This window comes from Agrilus planipennis, unplaced genomic scaffold (assembly GCF_000699045.2).
Source record: "Agrilus planipennis isolate EAB-ADULT unplaced genomic scaffold, Apla_2.0 scaffold29, whole genome shotgun sequence".
NCBI classification, from domain to species: Eukaryota; Metazoa; Arthropoda; class Insecta; order Coleoptera; family Buprestidae; genus Agrilus; species Agrilus planipennis.
Genome location: NW_020442462.1, coordinates 1,785,899 through 1,804,307, shown reverse-complemented (window position 1 = coordinate 1,804,307; position 18,409 = coordinate 1,785,899). Strand labels below are relative to the sequence as shown.

At 31.9% G+C, this 18,409-nt stretch overlaps 1 protein-coding gene across 1 annotated transcript; it reads left to right on the top strand.

Annotated features, from left to right (window-relative positions):
- Positions 1–834: 834 nt before the first annotated feature.
- Positions 835–16,067, top strand: LOC108744435 (beta-mannosidase-like). The gene is made up of 13 exons (XM_025980828.1): positions 835–1,058; positions 4,444–4,590; positions 4,650–4,798; positions 6,521–6,723; positions 7,511–7,763; positions 9,090–9,240; positions 9,719–10,004; positions 10,949–11,056; positions 11,960–12,150; positions 12,208–12,491; positions 13,733–14,149; positions 14,217–14,417; positions 15,825–16,067. The coding sequence occupies exons 1-13, from the start codon at positions 941–943 to the stop codon at positions 16,065–16,067; spliced, it is 2,751 nt and encodes a 916-aa protein (XP_025836613.1). The 5' UTR covers positions 835–940.
- The last annotated feature ends 2,342 nt before the right edge of the window (positions 16,068–18,409 follow it).

Below are 18,409 nucleotides of genomic sequence, written 5' to 3'. Positions count from 1 at the left end.
ACCAAAATATTATCAAACTAATTATTAATTATCACGTTTAAATACTCACTGCGGATTAACATGGTGGATGTTCGTCTACATGAGATATCAATTTCGAAAAATTTATGGTCAAATAAATACACATTTTGGGGAACTTTATTAATAAATAGTTCATTTCTTTTATTTTTTACCCTGCTTAGGCTGTGAAGGCTGTATTGTTTAGACCCAGAAAGAAACTTTTTTATAAAAGGCATTAATTTTTAAATTTTGCCTCCCTGCAAATTTTGAAGTTCTAGATTTGGGGCCTCGCATCTCTAAATCTAAAACCACAGCTGATATGGATATAAAACAAGCAAACAAATGTATAAAATATTTAGTAGGTATAAATCGAAACAAAAATAAGTAGTTTTGTGAACCATGGGAAGTGAAATTTTAATTTGTAACGGTTCCAGAAGTTCCAGTTAGGTAATTTTATTTTCTCTTGAAAATTTCTAATAAAGTTCCTGATGTTAAAATTATGTAATAAACAATTAAAAATCATTCTTTACTCTCACTCTTTTATACCCTTATGCATCTAATAAAAAATAAACATATTGCACGCATTGTTTATCGACGTAGCATTGACTTGCCGACTTTAATGTTTAATCTAATTAAACAATTATGTATGTAAACGAGTTGGACATAAGCATTTCCTTATCTTGTAATTTTGATTTTGCCGGTTTAATTTATTAGTAGAACATCCCTTCTATCAATGTTTATAAAATCGTTCGAAATGGGTATCAGCTGAGCGCGATAATAAAAATATACTAATACCAAGGGCAACAACTCGGCCTATATAAATTCTTTTTTATTTGACCAGTGAAAGTTGTGTGTGTGTGTGTCAAAGGTGGTTTTTGTAAAAATTCACAACGCGACCCGCCCGCCAAAAGGGTTGATATACCATTGTAGTACTACTGTAAAAATGGATTACAGAAGCAAGTGGTTCGTTTTGACTGTACTGTACCTTTTTCTGCACTTTACTTTACCGGCAGTTATACAACCTTTAAATGGCACTTGGCGCGTTAAAGATGTTGGCAACAGTAAGTCACAATTTATATTAAAAANTAAAAAAAAAAAAAAAAATAAAGAAATACGCAAAAGAAAAGTTTTTACCTCTTCAAGTCAATGTATACAACTTCTCAAGAAATCACAGTTTGGCGAAACAATTGTTAAGTGCAATAAAAGAAGTTAGTTGAATACACTCATATTATCGTATTTCTATTAGTTAGTTAAGAATTTTAAAAAGAAAATGTAAATGAAGAGTTTTTCACTTATTATTTTTAACTGTTTAACATCCGAAGGAGTCGCAGTTTGCCGAAAGAACTGTTAAGTGCAATAAGAATTTAGTTGAAAACATTCATATTATTTCTATTAATTCGTTATCAATTTATAAAAAAACACAAACGAAAAGTTTTTAACTCTTTAAGTCAAATGTACTTATAACTTCTCAAAAAATTACAGTTTGGCGAAACAATTGTTAACTGTAATAAAAAAGAAGTTTGTTGAATACGCTCATATTATAGTATTTCTATTAGTTCGTTAAGAAATTTAAAAGAAAATGTAAAAGAAGAGTTTTTCACTTATTATGTTTAACTGTTCAACATCCGAAGGAGCCGCAGTTTGCCGAAAGAACTGTTCAGTGCAATAAGAATTTGGTTGAAAACATTCATATTATTTCTATTAGTTCGTTATGAATTTACAAAAAAATGCAAGCGAAAAGTTTTTAACTCTTCAAGTCAATGTATATAACTTCTCAAGAAACCACAACTTGGCGAAACAACTGTTAAGTGCAATAAGAATTTTCTTGCACACATTCATATTATTTCTGTTAGTTCCTTATGAATTTACATCAAAAACGCTAACGAGGTGTTATTAACTCTTCAAGTTTAATTGTATATCTTCCGAAGGAGTCACAGTTTAGCGAAACATTTATCAAGTGTAATTAGAAGTTTGTTGAGCACGCTTCTGTTATTTGTATTGGTTTATTAAGAATTTCAATGAAGTAGCAATAGATACAATTTTATACGGGAATTATTTTCGTGATACTTGTATTATATATTTTTATTGGGGCTACTAAATCACAACTGATAAAACAAGTACATTTTTTGTTCAATAATTATCTTTTTAATGTAAGTGACAAAGCCCTAACTTTATTGAAACAAATTACATAAGTTATAGAATGTACAAATCAGAATCTTTCGATTGAATAGTTTTATTATAATTTTGTTAATGTTGTCAGTGAGTTTTTGACTAACTTTCTTATTTCTTAAATTGCTTTTCTAAAATTTTAGAAGTTGATCTGTAAATTTAATTTGAATTTCTTCAAAAATAACTAAAATACATTTCTGAAACAGGCATTGATAAATAGCGATGTTACTGTTTTGTATTGACATAAAATTGTGTGAGAAACACAGAGATAGCAACAGTATATTTAAAAATTTATAAATATTGTATTTTTGTGTAGATATTATGATTTGCTTGCAACTATTTAGGTTTTAGTATTTTAAATTCTCTGAATTACAGCCAAATAACTATGAGCTTTGCCAAAAAATGTCAAACACAAATACAAAAACTAATTAATTTTTTATCTCTTAACATATTTTATGCACATATTTGATTTCGCAGACATACAAATAAATTAATGTTTGTTGTACCTTAAAGCAATTTTCAATTATCTATATTGTATAGATATGAAATAATAATATGACTAAATACGATAATACGTATATTTTTATAATAAGACCTTGCATTAATGTTAGGAAAACGAAATAAAAAGTAAGTATGTCTGCTTTTTTTAGGTAAATGATACACTTGATGATTAAGTATTAACACACACACCTACTTGACCTAGTTAATCTTTGTGATTTATTGATAATCACTATTGAACATAATCACAGATAAATGAAGTGCTCGATAGCAAAAATCAATAAAGTAGCTAAACTAATAAAGGAAAATTAATTTCTATTTATACTTACCGGCATTTTTTGTGTACACTCAATACTAGGGAATATGGAAGCTGAAATAAATATTAATCATTTAAGGATGTTTGGGAGGTACAATCGGAGACAAGAGTACATAAAATTAGAAATTCGTGATTAATTAGGTTTTGCAGCATATCATGAGGCAAATAAATACTATCTATACTAAAAAAAAGTATACGGTTTGAGAGAAAATTTGGAATTTGACCAAAAACTTTGAATAAAATAAGAAATAACGAATAATATGGAAAATTTTTAACTGACTTTTGGCAGTGAATATGCCTTGATTTCAACTTCGAAACAAAAAAATATTTAGTTTCAATCTCTATTAATAATGAGCGTAAAACTTTTTAATATGTTTAAATAATAATTAAAACTTTAAAATTGCATTTATTTCAGACAATTATAAATATTATCATTATATTATCAAGTAAAAACGAGATTTTCAGCTAATTTTTCATTTTTTCCTCGATAACCATTTAGTGAATTTGAATAACCTTACGCTAAAGTGATTCTCCAGAGTTCAAGTTACTTATTATAAAAGTTTGAAATTTCTGGTAGCTTTTTTTCTGTTAATAAAAATAAATTTAATCTGTTCGGTTAACGAATCTCCATAAAATGACGTGTAAAATTACAATTTTTTAAAATTTCAATAACTTTTTAACGGTTTAGTGAATCGATTTGTAATATTTACAGTTTTAGAATTGAATGAGGAACGTTCTTCCAAATTTTTATTTGTCTCGTAGCATTTTGACATACCTCCCAAACATCCTTAAAAGGGAGAATTACATTTCCTGCTCCATTTATAAAATGTATTAAAGGAAAAATTTTTCTGCATCTACGTACAATAGAAGAATTTCAATAGAACTTCGTAATTTTTAAAGAATTAATTTAATTAAAAAGTATCCCTTACGGGAACAGAATGAATTTCGAGGTGTAACAAAAAGGATTAAGTGTAAATGTATTCACACTACAAAACAGCAATTCGGTAGCATCACTTTTAGTAATTTTCAATTTTTTTAAATAAATTAATCCTTATCCTGAAATTTTATTAAACTAATGGAGTCGCGGGGAGAGATGAAAATCGAATATTAAAAATGAAACTAACGTAACCAAATCCAGCCCAATCCTAGCTTAGCTTAATCTAACGAAATAAAAAAAAATTGGAAGTGCTTTTGACTTGGAGCCCCAACTCTACCTTCCCAAAAAAACCTAAAATCACTCTTATACTTTTATCATATTACATTAGGTTAGGCTTGCTTTTTTTTTTCAAGTTTTCCATTTTCATTTTCTGTCCCATGTGTTATCATCCCTCTGCCTAGACCTAAAACTACTTTTTTAATATCTCTGCACCTTCAAGTACCTACAATAGTGACAAATATATTAAAAAAAATTGAAGGCCCAACTCTAAAAAATTGTATTGTGTAATCAAAACTTTTTTTGCTAGTTTATAGCCTCCCAGCTACAGTACCCGGTAGTATTTATGCAGACTTAATGAACAGTGACATAATAGGCGATATATACTACGGAAATAATGACATAGATACCCGATGGGTTTCAAAAATGGATTGGATATACAGCCGCGTTTTCGATGGTAAAAAAAGGACTTCCGTGACGCTGTTCAATCAGTCAATTAATTAAGCTCAATTTCAGTTGATCCAGAAATCCTTTATCAGCAAAACATTAACCTAGTAATGGAAGGTATAGACACGTTTGCAACAGTTATATTAAACGGGGTTGAGGTGGCCTATACAAAAAACATGTTCTTAAGGTACATTTTTGACGTCAAGAACTATTTGAAGGTAAGACTCAAGTGCAATATCGAGTAAGCAACAAGAAAAATCACCTTAAATATCAAGTGTTCGCCAATTAACAATTCTTCCCCAAGTGTAATTGCGAAATTGAAAATAAAACTATTGTTTATTGCATTTACTGTGTCAATAAAACGAATACATTTGACCCCGAAGCAAGTGGATCTTATTACATGAAACAAAATTAATTAATTACTTAATCTTACAGTAGGTTAAAAAAAAAACAAATATAAACCATGACAATTGCAAAACGCTTCACTCAAAATTTTTACGGTAAAATACATATATTCCTAATAGGGGGTGCATTTTAGCTTGAGCCGTGTGTAACCATCAGTTGTTCCGCATTTTTTTTGTAATGAATGTAGAATGTCAAGACCTGTAATGTGATGGATGGTTGGTGTTTGTAGTTCTGATCTAATTAAACATAATTCCCTAATTGCTATTAATATTAAGTAAACAAATATATGTATAGATTATTATGCATACATATATATATATTTATATTATATTTCCTATTTCTAAAACACACTATAATTTGTAGCTGATTTTCTTTCTAATATGTTAACAAGTCGAAAACCATCGTGTATAAGAAAATACTTTAAGGGTCATATCTTGTCGATAATTTTCGAAAATTTTTACCCATTTTGTCGCAGATGTCCCGTGAAAATCCCATGAAGAGCCGTCAAGCTTGTTTGTCTTGTCGATCTGGGATATTCTTGCCCTATTAAAAAAAAAAAGTAAATAAAAGTCAAACCGTATTCCTGGATAAGATTGGAATCTGTTGGTACAACAAAAAAAGTAACCTCGAGCCCATAGCTAGAATCCTGAATTCTCCCTGGTTCATTGTAGGGCTAAAAAACACCATTTTTTATATTTTACTTTTTCTCTGGAATTAATCGGGGAAAAAATTTGAAAAAATTCGTGAGTGTGCAAAATCAAATTGTACAATTGCATGAACTTTTTTTAGAGACTTTCTTTGTTGGTCAAAAAAATCCGTAATTTTACAATTTTACAAGAAATACATACTTGGAATACTTAGTCACTTGTGGGGCAACATAGGCTCGACGTACATTGTATCGTTTACGTCACTTCAGATTATACTAAATTTTAGAAATAAGAAATATAACTTTGTCGCATACGTATGACTTACACTATTATTATTATTCTATTTTTCCCAGAAATTAATTAATAGTTATGTTAGGCCCGAAGACCGAAAACGCTCAGTGGCCGGAAATAACGGCCACATCGCGTTCTGGCTGCCTTTGAACGCGCAGAACGCGTTTTGTCAATTGTTGAACGCTCACAACGCGTTCTTAATGTTCGACTTGTATTATTTGCCGCTTTCTACCTGCGTACAATGAGATGTATATTGTACTTATAAAACAAATGAATTTCAATCCATTTTTCAGTTTTTAGGAAACAAACGCGTTCTGGCTGTTTAACAGTTAGCAGAACGCGTTGCGAGCGTTTAAAAACAGCCAAAACGCGTTCTGTGCGTTCGAAGGCAGCCAGAACGCGATGTGGCCGTTTTTTCCGGCCTCTGAGCATTTTCGGTCTTCGGGCTTAACAGTTATATTCTTTAATGGCTAATACTGTAGGATCAACGTTAAATTGAAGCGAATTGTAGGTATAAGTATCTATAAAGAGTACCAATGTAATCTTCCAATAAAAACGTCGATACGGTATTCTAGAAAGAATTTTCTGAAATTTTAGGAAGGAGCCAACAATATTACTATGATATTTTATTCACCTGTGAACAAAGCACGAGAACTATTTGACAAACACAACAACTATGTAGGATTACCGCAATGTGTAGAAGATTCTTACAATGGCGAATGCCATGTAAATTTTATAAGAAAAATGCAGTCTTCTTTTGCTTGGGATTGGGGGCCAGCATTCCCATCAATGGGAATATGGTAAGCCGTTCGTATAGATATCAAATAAAATGCATTCGGATATTCGGAAAACGTTATGAGCTTTAAGTAACGACAAAGTTTAACTATTTTTAAAGTCGTCAAGAATCATAGTCTCCTAAAATATTAAAAAATACCAAACAAATGCACGGAGAAAATGAAAAACGAAAATTTACTTAAATATAAAAGCGATATTTACAATTTTTTCCACAAACCTGTCGCTTCGAAAACGAAAATAATAAAAATTATAATTTGAACTCGAATTTGTAAAAATAAAATCGCAGCAGAAATAAATTTACTAGGTATTTTAGTTGATTTTACAAATTCAATTGTAATAATTAAGAGACTTGAAATAATTTTCAGAAAAGCATGTCAAAATTGAGATTATTACAACTTACCTAATAAATTTTATTAAGGGTGTGTTCTAGACTTTTCATAATTATCGACATTACTTTCTTTCATGTATGACAGAAAATTTCAGCATTCAAGACAATTATTGTGTCGGTAAATAGAAAAGTTTGTGCTTAAAAGAATTATTAAATTAAATGAGCAAAACCAAGACCAAGACTGAATAACCAAGACCAATCAATCACTATTCCTTGTGTAAATTAACATTTTTTAATTCCAGAAAATCCTTTAATAAAGTAAGTTTTGATCCACAGGATCTTTGAAACTGCACTATCAACTGTTTGGATTACCTTTTTATAAAAAAAAAAAAATTTTTCCTACTCGTTATGGATCCGCTGCTACACGCGATCATGCGATTTTTCATTTAATTTCCCTTTTTAAGGAAACCTGTATTCCTGGAAGCCTACAATTATTCGGTAATACGCGATGTTACTATAGAAATAATTCATGATACTACAACGGACATGTGGGATGTGGATGTAAACGTTTATTTGGCAGGAAACGGCGGAAGCCAATGCAATCAAGGAACTCTGGTTATATCGTTAGATACTGAAAACGACACAATATCAAACGTATACGAAGTGAACATAGCGCCCAATGGAACTGTACAACATGCCAACGTTTCTATACCAAAGGTGATTTTTGAGATTTTTTTTTCTAAGGATTTCTTTTCCTAGAACTTAGGATGTCATAAAACTCATTTTTATAGCCGATTTCACGGAGAAAATGAAAAAGGGAAATTTACTTAAACATTAAAACGATATTTACAATTTATCCCACTATTCCGTTGTTTCGTAAGCGAAAATAATAAAAACTATAATTTGGACCCGAATTTGTAACAATAAAATCCTAGCGAAAACAAATTTACTAGGTACTTTAGTTGATATTACAAATTTAATTGTAATAATTAAGGAACTTGAAATAATATTTAAAAAAACGTATCACAATTGAGATTATTACAAGTTATCTATATAATAAAATCTACTATTTCTACGGCAAATTCACTCATTTACAATAGAAAATTGTAATTTTTGCGTTGTCATAAAAATTAGATTTCTTCGTGTTAGATCAACATGAAACAAATAAAGTTAACAATTGAATTTAAATTAAATTTTTTACCTGCATTAACACCAACATATACATATAGGTAGATAATAATTTTAGGACTAATAATCCTTTAGAGGTACATTTGATCCAAAGGATTTTTATCTCCATACGTAAATTCTGAACGCACTTAAATACATCTACATATATTCTTGTGAACAAAAAAAATGATAAGACTACGTTTCCTTCGTTCGTGCCGGCTATTCCTACCGTAACCTTATCTTTATCATTAAGCAATCAAGCATAAGCATTCTTGTTTTTCTGGAATATTACTTGTTCGTCATTGCTGCTCTAATAGAGATTTTATAGTGTTTGCAAGATTTTCAAATCGTGGGGTTAACTTTCTCGACCCCATTAAGTGCAGTTTCGTACCCTTGTAGAAAATAATTGGATCGGGCTGCTCAGCTACCCTATTAGGGCTCAAAAAGGAAAATTTGATCAAGCCAGAATCTTAAAGGACTGTTGGGTTTATATTGAAATAATTTAGGATTTTTGTGTACTTTTATAATACGGCAGTCAAATCAGGGCCGTACTGGGATAAATTAGGAATTCCATCTAAGTTTTCTATAGGGTAGTCAAGTTAGGGCCAGATTAGGATAAGTAATAAGTAATCCCCTAATAGAGCTATGATAAGGCAACCAGGTCAGGATCTATACAAATATAGAACAAAATTTACGTATGGTTATAAAAATCATCCGAACGAATTTTACATTAAAATGTATGACACACTATGGAATATACGTTTTCCATTTTTTTTTTTGAGGATGATCACATCCATTTTGAACAGTATCATTCGATTTTCGAAGGATATACGTGTCATTTCACTCCTTTTATAAGTTATTATTGTTTTTACACAGTACCATGTTAGACCTTGGTGGCCAAATGGATATGGAGATCAGGTTTTGTACAAATTTAATGTGACATTTACGAGTGCAGATGGAAGTGAAAAATCGGAAAAAATCATAAGGGTTGGTTTCAGAACAATCGAGTTAATTCAAGACGATGTAGGTCAGTTAATGTTTAATAATTATCTTTTTACAGATCATTTAATATCCTAATTGAAACTGCAGCGTTGTATTTGAAACTGATCGATTTAAATTTAATCAAATCACATTCGATTTCAAAAGCTTTAGATTAATGTGAAAGAACCCAATAATTGTACTCTTTACCAATCACATCATTAGCACATCATTTAATGAAAATTGATGAAAATTAATAGCTTCTGTGAAAATTTTAGTTAATTTACTAGAAAGTTTCGCTTAATTCCATTTCATCTCTTGTTTATGACCAATTGATTGTCAAATATCAAAAGCTGACTAAATAATAATAGACTAACAATAACAATAATTACATGTTTGTTCCTCTTTATGTAGGTTTGTAATTATCTAATGGAAATTTAGTTTTGATGTTAAATGTTATTTTAATTAATTGCGATTCCCGAACGAATAAATACCATTAACGTTGACTTTAAGTGAATGGATTTTAGGGAATGGTACAACTTTTTACTTCAAAGTTAATAGCGTTCCGATTTTTGCTAAAGGAACAAATATCATTCCCATTAGCATGTTACCAGAGCAATTGCAAAATGAAACGCAGTGGAGATTTTTGTTTCAATCCGCGAAAGAAGTGAACATGAATATGGTCAGGAATTGGGGCGGAGGCACTTATAAACCAGATTTGTTTTACGAATTGGCAGACGAATATGGCATTTTGATTTGGCAAGATTTTATGTTTGCTTGTGCTATGTATCCAGTGGAGGACGATTTTCTTGAGTGAGTTCTATAGTATTTTTTATTCGAGAATGCCAGGTAGCGCTAATGAGTATTGCGATTAGGGTTGCCACCTTTTCAGGCTTTACATAAAGTATTTCTCGACTAAATGGTTAAAAAAAAAAGTACTTAGCATAAAAATAAAGTATTTTATTTTTTGTTTTTAAAAACATATTTTTTGTTACACCTAGCAACAAATTTCTGTCGCTCTTAAATATATTAATATCCTCTAAACATAGCAAACAAAGATTTAAGTAAACTAAAAGTCCATTTTTAATTAGTTTTAATGAAGGTTTATTCCTGTCGTCCCGCCACTTTGTGTTCATAACAGAGAATACTCTTTCGGTAAATGCTGAAGTGGCCGGAACGGACAGTAAAAGTGACATTACTTTGAACAGATTTGGGAAATCAGGTTGTTCCTTAAATATGGCTTGTCATTTTTCTGTGCAATATTATTGATGTAAAAATACTCTGAATTTCTAATAATCGCTTACAAAATTACGATGTTTACTTAAGGTCATAAATAAAGTATTTTTACGTACTTTATGTGTCTTGTAAAGTATAACGTACGCACAGTCGAAATAGAGTACAATACTTTATAATAAAGTATGGGTGATAACCCTAATTGCGATCGAGGTTTGGATCGCGGAAGATCAAAAATTCGATCCCCAAAACCTTTTTCTGATTCTAATATGCTTTCATGTTTTAAAACAGTTGTACTACCAATCTATTTCGACTATTTTTTTTGTTCTCCTTTCTCAAATAAACTCGAGTTATCTGATTTCCTATATATCGAAAACCAGCGACTTCTTCTAATTTTTCATCTTCTGTATTTATATTAACTTTAACACTACTTTTACATGCCTTGTATACCAATATATTTGTTTTATTTTTACTAATTTGCGGTAGTTTGTTATCAAACGTACAGTATTGTAATATTCTTACAGAAATGTTAGGCAAGAAGTGGAAGGTACCGTAAAAAGGGTGCAACATCATCCAAGCATTGCCCTTTGGGCGGCTAATAATGAAAACGAAGCCGCCATAGCATACAATTGGTAAGTAGAATGGAGTATAAAAATAACCAAGGCCTTTTTAATAATCATAAAATAACGTTAATTAATCCATTTCATGATTGGGGTGAGTCTATTCTACCTTTATAAATAGAGGCTCAACCCGAATTACCATTAGGTAATGCTTTTTAGAGCTTTTTCGAAAGTTGGTGAAACACGAGTCTATTGTTAACATTATTAGCGGTAATTAGGACGAGTCTCTCCTACATTCATAGATAGAGGCTCATCCCAAAGACCCAATAATACTTTTCATAGTGGACATGTACTGTGCCCATTTCGAAAATGATTATTTTTAACATTAGCATTCTATATGGGCGAAACACTTGTCAGCTGCAAATAATATTATTAGTGGTAATTATACGGCGAGTCTCCCTTTTTGGTCGGACAGACGTTATGAGGATTTCCGATTGGAACCCTAATCAAAACAGTAAAGATAAACGCACATACGTCGGAATCAGACTGGCGAAATGGCTGGAATTTTTAAAATCCGCTGTGACTCCAAGAATCAGAAATAATATGCCGATGAATTTACGATGCTTTCGGAATTATTCCGATGGATTTCGCACGTATTATCTGCATGTGATCAGACAGTCTTTATCAGGAAGGCTGTTCTATATTTGTACTTTTATACTTGCATATGATTAGAGTTCTCACAGTTTTCAGCTTTTTCATAATCTTTAAAAAATAAAGTATTTTTAGGAAATTTAAAGAAATGCAGATTACTTTTTAGATCTTATTTATTCTTTAAAGTGGATTCGCCACTTTCTCATATGCTTTATTTTACTGATCTATCGTAACAGTTTTAAATATTATATGCCACTGTTCACTGACTAAGTTAACTTACGCGATGTTGCGCCTTAAGATTTTTATCAATTGTGTTTGTTAAAGGTACGGAACCGACATAAACTATAATTTATATAAAGCGGATTATATAAAGCTATACGTTGAAACGATAGCTCCGGAGGTGTTCTTGTATGACAAGTCGAAACCATTTACAACATCGAGCCCAACAAACGGAGTGAAGTCGGTCCAACAAGGTTTCATCGGAACTTTGCCCGAGTGCAGTCAATATGGAGACAGTAATGCAAAAGAAATAAATGTATGCTTCTTTGAATGCAACACTTTTTAACTTTCAGCTCATTACTATGATTATAGTGTAGACAGTTGGGACGCCGACACGTTTCCACGTACTAAGTTCGCATCCGAGTACGGTTTCGAATCGTTGCCGTCTCTTTACACGATGAGAACGGCGACGAACAACTCGAACGATTTGCAGATATTCTCAAAGTTCATGATAAATCGGCAGCATCACTACGGAGCCGAAGGATACAACCAGATGCTCTTCTTGATAAAGTTAAGACTACGTTTGCCGTCTGTGGATAGCGAGAATTTTATGAAAACTTTCATTTATTACAGTCAGGTTAGTTAATTCTCTATTTGCAGATATCACTGGTAGGCCTTCACGGGTATTGTGTGGTTTTGTTGGAATTATTTAGTTGACATTATATTTAGGACTATTATTGCCGTAATTAAACATAAAGTACCAACCATGGGCTGCAAGTCATTGTCGTAATAAGAGATCAAAGTTTAATCGGTAATTGTTTATAAGTCGTCCTCATATAACTTATTAACGTAGTTGGAATTACATAATTAATAAAGAACGTTTCACCCCTTTCTAGCTGCTTTTAATTGAAAATATCTTAATTTATTAATCTGTCGTGATCTATCTGTCTCATTCATTTATTTACGACTTGATCTGCAGTTGCTGTATCTTCGTCCACTACTTAGTTGCATCTATTAATCTCGTCTTTCCTTTTTCTTCCCTTACTAATGCCCCTGTGCTGCCTTCTTCTATCTTACCACCTTTCCACCTTTAATACGCTTGCTCCAGGTTTAGACTATTGCTTAGCGTTCGGTAGGTCCGGGTCTGTCTGCCTTTGTCCAAGTTTTTCTGTGGTTTCCACTTAGACAAATGCTGGGGGAGTGATATTCCACAGATAATCTTTCATTCTCTTCTGTCTTCATTTCGTCCGTCTCATCTTTCTCACCCGAACCACCATCCACCCATTCCCACGATTCCTGAAAGCAGGCTGAAGAAGGCCTTCCGCCCTACCTTCCGGCGTAGTACGGAGGGACTACCCGCCCACCAGCATTAGTGGCTGGTGGGAATGAAGCACCCAAGGTTTTTAAAAGTTTTTTTCACCAGGAACAGAGTACGAGAGTTATCGTCAAGCAGCGTGTTTTGTATATTCACTGTTTCTATTGACCTATTGGTTATTTTCACCAATTGTACTCACCGATTGAAAGAATTGTACATAGTTTAGTAGATGTTACAATAATTGGAACAAATAATTAATTAGGATTATTAGGATAAACACGCCGCCGATCCAGTGTCACCGGATCGTATGAAACAACATCATTGGGGAAGATAGTACAAAACATTGAAATGTATTAAAAATTATCAGTAGGTAAACTGAACAAGAATAGATCCTAAAATCAGAACTTTGAATTATAAAAGTTTAATTTTAGTTACCAATATTATATTTTCTTAGGAAAGACAATCTCAAATTATGACCAAAACTAGTGCTTTTCTCAACAGTAGTTTCAATCAATTGATAGTTAATCAAAGCGTTTAAAAATTTTAAATATTTTTTTGCACAGATTCAACAAGCTATGGCTGTCAAGATGCAATCGGAATTTTATAGAGCGATGCAAAACACCCTGTTTGAAGATGGATCTGGCTTATCAATGGGGGCTTTGTACTGGCAATTGAATGACGTTTGGGCAGCCCGTCTACATGAGATATCAATTTCGAAAAATTTATTTACTTACGTGGATTTTGAGTATACATACCAACATATTTTAGATTCCCAGAACCGATGGAAGATGTTACATTATTATGCCAAAGATTTTTTTGCTCCTGTAATTGTAACAGGCTATCTCGCTCGAACAGGAAATCTACAAATCTATTTGGTATCGGACAAAGTTGACACTATACCTAATGTAACGGTTAACATAAGAGTCCAAAATTGGATGTCATTTGAGCCAGTGGCCGAAGAGAAAATAAAAGTAGACATGGTAAAAGTTTACTGAGTATTTCACATTTTATTGAACGAATCTAACATGAAACAAATCTTTTTTGTAGCAACCGTTAAGATCTACCCTAATTAAATCATTTTTTGTCGATAATTATTTGGCCAGTAACGGCTGTGGAAGTTTGGGTATTGCCAGTAAACACTGCTTCATATATTTGACTGTAAATGATCCGTTTTCTTCAATTGCTCCCGATAATTATGTATTTCCTATACCTTTAAAGGATGCTCTTATTCCCACTCCAGCTTTAAAGGTAAGTTAAATAATATAATTTTCTGATACCCGAATTCGATAGAGTTTTCAGTTTAACAAAGATATGATTTATAAAAGTTGAGCGAAATTGAAATTTTATAAAAAATATGTGTACGGTTTACAAATGACGAAAATGATAACAATCACTACATAGTATAAAACAAAGTCGCTTCTCCGCTGTCTGTCCCTATGTATGCTTAAATCTTTAAAACTACGCAACGGATTTTGATGCGGTTTTTTTTAAAAGATAGAGTGATTCAAGAGGAAGGTTTATATGTATAATACATGCATAATATAATAGGAAAACACTAATAATTTTAGAGGTTTCTAATGTGATGTCGTAAATAAACACATTTTTTGCGCTTACATTGCAAACGCTGGCTTAACCCTACGAGATAGATCAAAATAATGTACTACAATATTGTACATCTTAAAAGGGTCTACAAAACAGTCAGCGATGGTATATGTCTATCTCTTAGGGATAACCCACAATAACCATTTTTATCCTTTACTTTCTATGAGAAATAATGACTTATTTACGAAGCGATTGTAGGCAATACAGCATTAATTAAGTACCTTAAATACATTATGCATTTAATATAGATCAATATGGCCCTTACAGCATGTAATTTAAATGAATATATATATATAGATATTACAGATTTAAAATACAGGGACATAGCAGTTGCGGCGGTACGGTTTGTATTGTCTAATGACAAAGAAACTGTGAATGTTGTATATAAAGACATTTTGTAGTATATTTAGTATGTTCAGGGGGTATCTTTTGATGATTTCCCCTTTTCGATAATAATCTAAACAAAACAAAAATATATTTAGTATCAGCATTGCACCCGTGCGAAGCTGGGCGGGTCACTAGTAATTGATAAACAAAATGTGAAAAAAGTTAAAAACTGACGATAACAAGTTGCGAGCGAGATTTGACAACGAGGATTCACAATGGTTTGTTGTGTAGTACATAATATCTAACGAAAATAATTAGTCCGGTCGACGGGGGATGTCTACAGCCCCCATACCCCCTCCCCTGGATCCTAATGTAGACGATGGGACCCTCTGTTGAGTTACTCTCTTCTTTTTCAGTGGGATCCAACATAACTTAACCACTTTCCTTTGTTTTGTAAGCGGGTACTATTCCCTGCCACCCCATTTTCAATTATTCAGCTCCATTTGTATAGTGTTCTATTAGACCACCCTTACATCCACCCCCTTCCCACTCATATCCTTCCCCGCTGACTAAACTGGCCATTCGTATACCTTCCCAGATATCTATAATAAAAAAAAAATACTTCTGTCTTTGCGATGCTATTGATTTTAATTTTTGGGCCAGTGCTTCGTAATACCAAAACTTTTAACATTTACATATAAATCAATTTTTTTTATCCTGTTCTAGATCGTGTCCGTAGACATGGTATCGCCCGATGGAAAGGAATATGATATTGGTTTGGAGTCAGATAACATCGCCTTGTACGTTTGGTTGGAAACTGCCGAAATTTTGGGAAAATTTTCGAAAAATGGTTTCCTGATGTTGACACCCAGTGCCACAGTTAAATTTTATGCCAACGAACCGACGACCACTCAACAACTAACGGCAGCCCTTACAGTAACGAATTTATTTGACGAACAGTATTTGTAGGACATATTACTAAATACATAAAAATATAAATAAATAATGTTTGTACAAAGTAATTATTTAGTAAATTATTGAATAAGAAATGTGTCTATTAACAAATTAAACTATTTGCTTTAAAGTTTACTGAAGATGTTTTATTTTTAAACTCTTTTGAATAATTAAAGTTGCGAATGAAAAATTAGAAGTTACGCATAAGTATTATGAGTCATTGGGAAATTTGAAAGTTGGCTGTTTAAATTAATTGAACAATTAATGAAATTAAATTTTTAAGTTTAATATCGTTTGAGTAATAGTGATTATATCAATACGTGAACGGATTTTTTTAAACAACAGCCTGACTAGAATTTATAGGGAGCATATGTAGCATGCCCCATGTAGCGTGCGCGCCTGATGGAGCTAATGAGGGGCATACCAATATAGGGATTTCTCGGTAGATTCCTCATGAAAATACCACCAAAACAAGTTGTGACATTAAAATGAGGATTGCTTTATGGGTTTTTTCATATGGGCTTTAAGGGACAAACCTATCACATATATAAACTTACAATTAAATTTACCTTATGGGGACTTCATGAGGCAAGTTTGAAAATACTCTCGGTAATGAAAAAACTTATTATAAACCCAATTATGTCGTCGTTTCAATGAAATCTTTTACATTTGCAATGAACCAACAAGTGTACTTCCTAACACTGTTATTATAAGACAACTGAAACCAGACGCAACAGGTCGAACAACAGTAAAACGATTGCAAAGTTCATTTTCCCAAAAAATTTTAATGGGGTAGTAATAATTTTTCCCTGCGGGGGGCACATGCGGCATTCCTGATGATGCGCAAATGCGGCAAGGCGTTATATGCCCCTTCCTTTCCCCAGGGGGCAACCTCATGGGGCTCATAAGACCTAGTATGGCTAGCCACTTAGTGACCCCATCTGCACTCCCCTAAAAATTCTAGTCGGGAGATGGTGGCAGATGTTTTAAAATAAGAAAAATTGCAAAAATACGATTTAGGAGCCCAATTAGGTGCAAGTTACAAAAATTAGCCAACAAATCCCAATAAATCGTTACTTTCAGTTTTGAGGTGACGAAGTCAAAATACTCTTTTTAAAACTGGGGCTACATACTCCCTTTCCCCCTTCTGAACGTTCAGTAGCCGTTTTTGAAATCAGTAATGGATTCAAAACACTGCGAAAGTGCGCGAAATGACGTAAAAGCAGTCAATTTAATTTTTTTACAACTTGGGCTTTGTAAAATTTCATCCGGCACTATTAAGCACTGTTATTGAATTTAAATTGGAAAAAAAAGTCTTATTACCCAGCAAACAAAGCTGATACAATTGAAGCAACTAATAACACACCTTTGTCGTATTAGCCGACAATTAAAATGTCTACATTTAATAGGAATTGTTACTTAAAAATCACTCAACCTTGAGACTACTGTCAAACAGAAAATTTTATTGGAAAAGTGCCAACAAGTACCTATGTAGGTACTTACAATACTTTCAAAATTACAAAAAAATATCCATTGAGTTTAAGTAGGTGATACGTACTAAGATTTTTTCTACATTTGTTTGTTAATGATAATTGTTTAAATCAATGTGTAATTTAGTATGACATTTAGCAAAATTATCGGCCTATGGACGAGTTCAACTATGGTCCTTCTAATAATTCAGTCAAAAATTTAAAAAATGATAATAATATTAATAATATAAGATTGTGTTAAATGTAATAGTACTATATTTCAAAATGATTTAAACGATTATGAAAAAATATAAAAGAAATTCTTAGAATTAGCTGCTTAAACTGAAAGAATAATTTTGAAAGTGCCCATAGTAGGTAAAGTATATGCATAGATATTTGTTGTTTTTAATTTTAATTGTTCGGTAATATGCCTATAAAACTAAAAGTTAACAGGTGTAGGTATGTATGTAATTCCTCATATTTAGACTAGTTTTCCATTAAAATTTTCTGTTTGCGTGACCTTAATATTTACAGACGTACGTGTTGTATCTTATCAAATGATAAGCAGGTCACAGGTAGACAGGGGACGGTTAATTACTATGTGTAATTTAGAATATAAAAAAAAATGTAGAGTGCATTCTACTGACATATTAACTTACATACTTTATACATTAGTATTTGTTGCGAAATCGTACTAGAAAAGGTAGTATACAATGTAGAAAAGGCAGAAATTATTGAAGTAATAAAATAACAAACTAAAAACAGTTTTTTAATAAAATTTTTCGTTGATATAATTAAATATTTGATGGACAGTTTTTTAAAGTTTACTTAGTGGAAAAATTATTAACTTTTAAATTTTATTATTTTAAAGAAAGCATTGCACCCGTG